Source organism: Photinus pyralis, unplaced genomic scaffold, assembly GCF_008802855.1.
Source record: "Photinus pyralis isolate 1611_PpyrPB1 unplaced genomic scaffold, Ppyr1.3 Ppyr1.4_LG2, whole genome shotgun sequence".
Taxonomy (NCBI): Eukaryota; Metazoa; Arthropoda; class Insecta; order Coleoptera; family Lampyridae; genus Photinus; species Photinus pyralis.
This window is the reverse complement of record NW_022170403.1, coordinates 2,107,184-2,116,905: the sequence shown is the minus strand read 5'-3', so window position 1 is coordinate 2,116,905 and position 9,722 is coordinate 2,107,184. Positions and strand designations below refer to the sequence as shown.

The 9,722-nt window shown below is 36.4% G+C and overlaps 2 protein-coding genes across 4 annotated transcripts; one reads left to right on the top strand and one right to left on the bottom strand.

The window, feature by feature from the left end:
- Positions 1 to 231: 231 nt before the first annotated feature.
- LOC116162693 lies at positions 232 to 1,345 on the top strand. 3 transcript variants are annotated; one of them, XM_031476372.1, is made up of 7 exons: positions 232 to 373; positions 526 to 655; positions 712 to 767; positions 823 to 867; positions 1,072 to 1,119; positions 1,172 to 1,213; positions 1,271 to 1,345. In XM_031476372.1, exons 2-7 carry the CDS (start codon positions 526 to 528, stop codon positions 1,307 to 1,309), a joined length of 360 nt encoding a protein of 119 aa, XP_031332232.1. In that variant the 5' UTR covers positions 232 to 373; the 3' UTR covers positions 1,310 to 1,345. The 3 variants fall into 3 exon arrangements, with proteins under 3 accessions (XP_031332232.1, XP_031332230.1, XP_031332229.1); XM_031476370.1 differs by having other exon boundaries at positions 233 to 373; positions 522 to 655; XM_031476369.1 differs by having other exon boundaries at positions 236 to 373; positions 463 to 655.
- A 3,278-nt stretch (positions 1,346 to 4,623) lies between these two features.
- LOC116163061 lies at positions 4,624 to 9,458 on the bottom strand. The gene is made up of 3 exons (XM_031476900.1): positions 9,449 to 9,458; positions 6,897 to 7,478; positions 4,624 to 5,593 (listed from the first exon to the last, which is right to left on the bottom strand). The coding sequence occupies exons 1-3, from the start codon at positions 9,456 to 9,458 to the stop codon at positions 4,650 to 4,652; spliced, it is 1,536 nt and encodes a 511-aa protein (XP_031332760.1). The 3' UTR covers positions 4,624 to 4,649.
- Positions 9,459 to 9,722: the final 264 nt, after the last annotated feature.

The window sequence follows — 9,722 nt, the reverse complement described above, 5'->3', positions numbered from 1 at the left end:
ATATTTATGAAAGTCGATATCTATGGACATAGGTCTAAGAAATCTTTAATACGATGAGCAAATCATTATAAATTAAGATTTTCGGATACCTAATGTTAGTAAATGAGAGTTTTTTTCAGTTATATGTAAAATGGCGGAATCGCTAGAAGATAACATTGTGGATATTCTTTGGATATCTGATGGTATTTCAATGTTCTTTATAAAAACGTTGGCAACAGTGCTATGTGTTTTAAAGTAATGTTGGTGACCCTGAAAACCTGACAACTGACATCAAATTTTCATAATCTGAGGATTGTACTTAATTTTGGTAATAATCTTATGTAAACCGGCGGCGTTTGTTCTTTTTGTGTCTTTGGTGCCGGAAAATTATAAGGTGAGTAAAGATTTTGTTAATTTTTCCTTGGGAGGACAGTTTTGTAAATGTTTGCATGTTATTTCCTACTTGCTACTAATTAATTACAGCTTCATATGAGAAAGCTAGGGAAAAACTCATATTAGCTGAAGTTACATCTGATTTAAAGACAGATGGTGAACGTGATTCTAAGCAATACCGAAAAGTATCAAAGAAAAAACGTTTGTCGACCTCAAATGAAGAAGGTAGCGAGAGTGACAGACAGTCGTATCCCTCACCATCAAAAAAAAAAGTTGATTAAAGGTAAATTACGTTATGTAAATGTGTGACAATAAATATAGTTTAAATATTGTTTAAAGATTACGCACACAAAGATGTTCAGAAGTTACTCCTGCAAAAAAAATATCTCAGATTGGTATGTGTTTTCTGAATTCTGTGACAATAACTTGATTAATTATTTATCTTTTTAGAAGCACATCGTTCACAAACTGAATCAGTACCTGTTCCATATGAAGGTATGTTTGTTGTTTTGTAATGAAGTCTGCCTTTCGACTCTTATTAGTGACATTTAATTATTTATCCATTAAGGCGAGCATTAAGCATACATTTTCAATAGAAAAAGTTATCTTTAGTTATACTTACCTTATGAAAAGTTGTGAAAACCAGACCTTGTTTCACTAAATACCATGGTTTTTTGTAATTTATTGTTATGGTTATAGAAGCAAGTGGTTCACAAATTGTTTCACCATCACCTCATTTATATCAAGGTATGTTTATTCTAATAATAGCATCTACTTCTTTTAATTGTTGTGGTTTTAGAAGCAAGTTATTCACAATCGGTACCATCGCTTTCATATGAAGGTATGTTTGGTATTTTCTATTTATTGTAGTACTTGTGACTCATTTATGTATCTACAGATTTTCAAAAACGAATATTCAAAGAAATACAGTCCATAAAAGTTGGATTTACCAAATTAGCACAAACTATTGAACTATTGTGTTTTAACTTTTTTGCAAGCCTGCTCTCAATTCAGTTCTAAATCATTTATTTTACAGAATTCATCAAGAAAATATGGAGGAAGAAGAGGAAGGTGCCGAAAATAGATGATTTTTGTGTCCATTGTTGATATATAATAAATCACAAAAAGGATTTCTTATAGTTTTATTACGTAGCTACATATCTACCCTTCATTGTTTTACTTGCCTTTAGATGTCTAATGGATATTATTTTGATATCAATTTTATTAATATCACTGCAATTTCATGTCTAATGGATATTATATATCATATCTATGGGATATCCATATAAGATATGGATATTATGCGGACATCTGGATATCCATTACATATCCATACAATTTCTACAGCTATCCATTAGATATTGTGGATATCCAGAAATGCTATCCATTATATATCTAGTGGATGGTTTTGTGTTATGTGGGATGCATTCATGCCATTACAGATAACTAATTTTGCTACAAAGTTCAATATTAATTTGTTGGCTGGGTTTTTTCTTGGCCAGTTCTTTTTTCCTAGCCTATTTTTTAACGCATTTCCACAAAAATAAAAATAAAATGCGCTATTGTGGCCACTTTGTCCGTCCGTCCGCTAACTTTGCGACGCTACTAGTTCTTTATCTTAAGAGCTATTGTTCTACTTTTTTCGCTATTTGGTTCGTTATGGTGTCGAGTCTTGTACCAAGGAAGGAATTTTTTCTGTACCGCTTACAAAAAAAGTTATTGTAAAAAAAACAAAAAACCGTTTTTTACATGTTCCATAATTTTACACTTTTGCCGTTTATTAACGATCCTAGAGATCGTTTATAATTTTGCATTGCTATCTGTCGCCTGCCGGTTGGTCTCTCCGTCTGTTCCTTTGTCTGTCTGTCCATCTATCTGTCCGTGTGAACGATAACTTTGTTTAGAAATGTTCGATCGCTTTTACATTTCCGTTAGTTATGAACTGAATTGCATGAAATTCAATATGGGCATAGATTTAGCCATAATCGAGATTTATACCTACATCTCAAGAGCTTTAATAGATTAGATAAATTTTAAAATAGTTAGAGATTATCTGTTCATCTTATAATTATAGCGAAGACCAACACTGGTTGGCCCGTATTCTACTAATTGATTACCGTATGATTTCTTTTTTCCCCAAATCGTCATGAAACCTTAATTTGCATGCCTACTTTATGTCAGACAATTTTAGTTTCCATGACAGTGGGCGGTAACACTTTAGTCTTTAAGCTGGTATTATAGAATGTTGTCAGCTAACGCCGGTGTTGTTAAAAGGCATGTGAATTTGCCATTTTCGAATCGCATCTAGAACCTTTTCAACTCTTAAGACGATTTATTTCAAAATTTCAACCAAATCGGTTGGGTAGTTTCTTTCTGAACCTTGTTTACAAGAATCATGCCGCACGCTCATACACCCAACCCATCCATACCCACAGACATTTTTTAAAAACCACATTTTTGGAATCCTGGGACCTTTGGAACGTAAAGATGCGGTGAAAGCTCAAAATCGAAACTTGTATTGATTTCCACAATCTTCTAATTTTTGAAAAGCTGAAGGAGTTACTGAAGGACTCGGGCCATTCGTTTCTCAAGTTTCTGTTTCAGAATTTAAAAAATGCTTTACAAATAGGATTGCGCGAGCAGTGACAGTAAAGGCGTGTAGGTACATTTTCATCCTTATATTCCATTTACAATTAAAATTCAAAATGCAAAACATAAAAAAATTGCATACATACATAGGTACATACGGCGACTGGTAAACTTGTTTACCTACTATCTCTCTTATCTATTGCCAAGAAAAAAGCCATCTCCATTTTAGATACTTATTGCGAATTTGAATCTATAATCTCCCTATTCATATCTCAAGTGATTTATTGTCGTTTTCTATCACATCGTCGTAAACAACTTTATGTAACAAACAATGAAAACTCTGACTAAATCCACGCAAAGCACTATGTATATTACAAGTAACCGATTTAGTTCTGGTGAAAACCATGGTAATTCGAGATTTGTCTAAAGCATTTGCGCGATTAATCATCTGCAGCTTTTAAGACCAATCTTTGTTCATTGCGACATGATTGGCAGATTGTTACCACTAGCACTCATGGTGTACCATATGGATCCATCTTAGGACCTCTCTTACATAGGTATATTCTACTAAAATTATGACAGTAAGGATTCAATTTAATGTACCTCTAGCTTTTTATTTAATTCGATTTTTTTTCAAACTTATTACAGCCGACATGTTTTTGTAATTTCAACGATGAGCTTGTACCGTTCTGTTTTTGCATTGAATAATTCTCTTATATTTTGAGCTAACTGTCGGCTTCCCGCAGCAGACTAAATGTCGGTCTGTCAAGGACTTCCGGCTATTTGCCTGCCGACAGACCGAGTTATTTGTGCAGTTGACGTCAAGAGCTTTAATTTGATACCCTATATGACCTGCTTTTCTTTAGGTAATGATTTCTTATCAAATATACCCCTTGGTGCCGGTCTGACAAGGGTGTCCCGCCGCGCAAGGGGCGTCAGACCTTAACATGATTGTAGCGGAAGGCGTTAGCTACAAGGTCATGACCTCAGAAACCTGCTAGATCAAAAGTAAAGAATTCTCAAATATCAAGCTTGTTTATCTTCCGGCTAAATGCGGTCCGACAGACCAAGCGTTTCGTGTATGGTCACCTCAAATACTTGTTCATGTATACGTTTTATGTTGCTATTTTAATGGTAATGGTTTGCGTCGCGGGCTCTTAGACTATGTTTTCTTATACCTACCTATTACTATAAGGAACATTTTATCAAAATTTCTGATTAATGTATAAAAGGAGCTGGTCAAAGCATGGAAAGTTGAAGATTGAATAGCAGCCAGATTAGGAAGATCTCCTGTGTTCATACGGGGCACTGAATGGTTAACTATCACCTGCATAACAATGGGCTTGTGGAGGAGCCCATGTGCAGGTTCTGTGGCGAGATGAAACTACAGAGCATGTGGTTTGTCACTGTGATGCCTTGATCAAAAACAGAGATTACCTCCTTGCCAACAGCTATCTGGAACCAGGACGGGTGAAGCAACGTAGGCTAAAAGGGGTCTTAGAAAAGGCTCCCCTGTAAATAGAATAGACTCAAATAGGTATAGCGATATATAGGAACCCCAAAAAAGGTGTAAAGGCAGTAGATTATTAGACGCTTCTCAACTAAACACAATTTATTGTTAAAGTGACTAACTAACTAAAATAAAAATACGTATGTAAAAAATTCAGTTTTTATTTTATACACCATACTTAATTTTCTAAATCTAGCCTCCGCTTAACATACTCCTCAATGACCTCATCGGGTAAATCAACCTTATCTTGACAATGAAACAAGAGAATTTTCGCAACATTTTTCTTATTGGGAAACCCGTGCTTATTTAATTTGCTAAATAAATGTTCTATAATTCTAATGTTCTTTATTAATTTGAGGGATGGCTCCGCTAAGCCCCCGCACCGTTCGTTGTTCGTGCACTCCACAAAATCGTGGTCCCAGCCTCCATTGGCACTTGTCCCCAAATCGGGATACTGCATTTTAAATTTACCTGCCAGCCAACCAGACAGATGAATTAATCGATTTTCTTCACTTTGGTGTGCGAGTATCAAGTGATTGTTAGTGGATGGGGTTGGTGATCGTATCTTCTCTTGTGCTGTGATTTTGGCGCTTCCCTGTTGGGGTTCAGTAGAGGGCGCCAATTCGTTTTCCAATTTATCAGTGGTAGACGAATTCTGCTTAGTAGACATGGGGGGAGGGTCTTGCGTTTCCGGTAACTGAATTCCATTACTTGTTTTTGTATTATCACACTCTGCCAACCAGTTAGATATCTGCATTACTTCGTCCTCTTCTGTTCCACGCGTGGCAGATTTGGTAATTGATGGATTATTAGCAGGAGTTTCCTCACTTGATTCAGGTAATACACCATTACATCGGGGTTGCTCTTTGTTACATGGTGGTTCATTAGTTTTGTCGGATTGCTCTGATAACCTGGTTGTGTCCATTAATTCATCTTCGTCGTCTAACACGCCTTGATTAGCAGTGCAAGGTGTTAACGGAAGTTCTAAATCATCAATTTCATCGAATGATTCTTCTTGCGAGGTCACGCTCGTTTGCTGAAGCACGCTACTAGAAAGATACTCTTCAGCAGTGTCGTTCTGTAAACGATTTAAGCTCATCCGAACAAGACCTGGCGATCTGCCTGAAAAAAGATCTCGTATGTAACAATACCACAAATGATTATTCTATTATAAATGTTACATTCGTTTTCAAACCTAGGAAAATTTACACATGTACTGCTTCATAGCGAACATGAACGAAAATATGCCTGGAAATAATGGCGATAACAGCGTGAACAATATGAATCTCAATATTATTAAGTGTCATCTGGGTACAAAGCGGCGTCCCAAATTGTTTATGACCTGGAAGCCAAGTGACAATGACTACCAACTGCTACGTCAATAGTCATTTATTTACAAAATAATTACAATACTCCGCAAATTAGATGCGCAGTTTTTGAAAATTGGTAACTAACCTAACCTATACTGCATTCATTATAAGAAGGTAGTAGATGGCGCTGTGTTCGAAGATAAGCACACACAGGAAAAATATAAAATGGCACCAAATTATTGTAAAGTAGAAATAGACCGGGGGATAATGACAGATTTTCGGACGTGATTTCTTACAGTATGCCTCTTGGAGTATATTCAGGTGTGGATATTCTAACGTTAATAACACAACTATAAATGAATCACTCCGTGATCTTCATATATAAAAGTTAATTAATTAATTAAGTAATGAAGAACACGGAGTGATTCATTCATAGTTGTGTTACTAACGTTAGAATATCCACACCTGAATATACTCCAAGAGGCATACTGTAAGAAATCACGTCCGAAAATCTGTCATTATCCCCCGGTCTAAAATGATCAGCACTGCGAACAGAAATACATACAGTAAAACCATCGTAACCTTAGAAAATTTGCGCATGCATGTTCGGATTCGTCCGCACTTGATCGGGTTTCTTACCAGGTTCGGCTGTAATGTACATTCGGAACAGAAAACTACAACCAGAACAGAAGTAGTATTTGCACATTACTCACGGTATTAATGTCAATATAATTAAGAAAGTTATCGATTATTTATTACTAGTTAATAACACATTACTCAATTCTACAATAGTCGTTTAACTTAACATTAGACTGAGCAATAATCAATAGCGCACTGAGCCTAAAAACGAACTACTTCTTACTGGGAGTGTACAATCCCTTCCCATGCCTTCTATTAGCTGCACAAAGCATACTTTTTCTAAGGTTACAGTGGTTTTACTGTAATTCAAACGAGTTTGACAGTCTAGTTGCCAACAGAAACTACCAGCTTACAAAATTTAAAAAATTTGGCGATATACTGACTCCTGTTGTGCCCAATCACAGTAAAGATCAAAGCTTCCCTATGCTTTCTGAGTGGGGAAAGAATGATCAAGAGCTTACCGATTGAAAACTTACCTAGCATCACTATCTTTAATCTGTACATCACATGCATCGGAGAAGGATCGTACGCATTTACCCCTTCCCAGCTCCTTATCTCATCAAACAGCCTTTCCAACGAAAGTCGATTCAATTTTGAAGTTAGAATAAATCCAATGTTATAATTGGTTTTCATCGTCTGGTAGAACAATTGAAGCGACTTTATAGATATTAATATCAGTCTTTGAAATGACAGCAGATTTGGTTTACCGATGCATCGCATCGAACGAATCATCTTATACATTTCCTCCAATTTCCTCAACTGTTCATTCGATTGAGTATAGGCCGTCGATTGCGTGCCGAGATTGGAATTCATTATGTCGTACCAAGCGACGACAATTTCAATCAGATTGGCCAGCGCAGTCGATTCTTCAGTTTCGTAACGCCTTAGCACCTTTGCGGTCGTAAGTGAGAATAATTGCGTGGCGAAATGTAAGCTTAACTGTTCAGAGTCGCTCTTTACACGCAAATAATCTTTTGTCCACTTCGACAAGTCGTTCGTTACCAGTAAATTTTCAAGAGGAATTTTACCAACAAGTTCGCCTCTCGGCAGCAGGAAACCTGCAAAATAGTAGATATATTTAGTTGTAAGGATGGTAAGTGAAGTGTAACTAGGTAAAGGACAAGTTTTGCCCAATACCTATAAGAGAGCATGCCACCAGGTCTTGCTTACAGTATTTTTTGCATGATCGAGTACAAAATTGTCAGAAACAAACGGTAAATAGCTGCTTTCTTGAAGCCTATGTGCTGAGATGTTAAAGTTAACGCTGCATTTGCATTTGATAAAGTAAAAAAAAATGTGGAGCAATTCTTCATGTAACTAAGATTCTGCACAATGTGCAAACTTATGAAAAAAAAAAAGAAATTAGAATTCCTATCCTGCTCTCAATCGATGCAAAGTAATAAAGAAAAATATATATTCACTCTGAAGGTGATGTTATTAGACTTAAAAATTCTCACAAATTACAGTTTTTTATGCAGATTGAGAGCAGGCGCGGATTTAAAGGGGGGGCGCAGGGGGCGTCTGATGTTATTTGAGCAGATACAAAAAAAAACACTTTCTCATTGTCACTTATTGAGTTTTACAAGAGACATTGAGACGTTTCATTTCGGAGAAATCATTATCAACTTTATTTTTTTATATGCCCCATAAAAAAGCAGATACTATATTGAGTAGCATTTTTTCCTACGAATAAAATGATGTACGGCACACAAAAGAAAACAAAAGTTGGAAACTGTTGGTTTCAGCAAGATGGTGTACCTGCGCACAATGCCCTAATCGTATAAAAATACCTATATTGGACAAATTTGCGCCGATAAAAAGAAAACTCGCAACTTTGCCATTTAGCCTTTTTCTGGTTTGATCTTTTCTTAGTTTATAAAGATTTAGTTATTTGTTCAATATATTATGTATTATGCCAAAAATGTTCTATTTTTAAACGTATAATAAATGTTTTTTTTTAATATATTCACTTTAAAAATTGTATGGGCCCCTCCCTAGACCAAATCCTAAATCCGACATGGATTGAGAGCAACCTGTGTAACACGTGACCGCATGCCGTTTGGTTTTGATTTTGTTACACATAGGAAAATGTACACATATACCGCTTTATAGCGAACATTAACAAAAGTATGTCGGGCGATACCAAGTAATAACAAGAACTGTATTGGCGAAATCGAGCGCGGTTTAAAAGGTACGCTGCTAGTCGCGGTCTTTGCGTTCAGAAAATAGGTGTCGTTTCAGAACTTCTAACGGGCGAGACTCAAATATCGAGAGAAGTGGAAGAGCGGGCATTCTAAGCCAATTTTCGCGAGCGATCGCGAGTTATGTTGAAATTGAATTCTTAGTGAAGTGTAAGTCCGTACCAAATTGCGGAGCAACGAAGTATAAATATCGACGTGTAAAAAAATTTATTCGTGGTCGACATTTTTTTCTGCGTTATGAGAAATATCTTCGTGTATGTGTGAAGATTCATGGTGCAATTTCAAGAGCCAGAACGTGCATTTATGAAGTGAAATCTATCCTAATTGTAGTAAAGAATTAGCAGCTTAACTTGGGGTAAAAACATATTAGGTAGCAAGAACTAAATTTCGAGTACGTCGGGGAAAAACATTTAAACAAAACCTGCAATTTTATGTGTGCGAATAAACGAAGAATAAATTTTTTAGCAATCTGATTCGTACCACGGCCTTTTCATTTAGGGGTGGGTAAAATATACGCGAAGGAACAGTTTCAAATCGAGGAACCACTTTTCAATTAAAAAACGGGATTAAATAAGCTGACAAACTCATAGTGATAAACAAAGCAGTTTTTTTCGGATCGCTAACCGTAACGTCTGGTTAAAAGCAATTCCTTAAAATTGAGTGACGTCTTTGGACAGCGCTGTGTGCGATCTCTGTCCGACGTGCTCTAATCCTTCACTCCACAGTGGTAGGTTTCCGACAGCCCAATCCCTTGTGTTTTTGCTTTCCAACAGTATGATACTGTTCGTGCTCCTTTGTTAGCGCGCATTGCCCCTTGCTCCGCTTACCCCAGTCCATCCTAGTTCGAATACCAGACGTTAATGCTCTATGTGTGATGTTTACGTCTTAAATGTCATTTGAGAAACCAGAGCCAACACTCTTTTTGCAAATTAAAGTAACTTTAAGGACGTAATATGTAATGTAGATGCGTGTTCCGTCCGTTCATCTGTAGGTTTAGGACCTCACCAACGAGAACTCTTAAAAATATCATGCCGAATTTTTCTCCTCTGTACCACAAATTCTTTTCTCATTATCTTCCTATGCATTGCCTACATTTCAGTT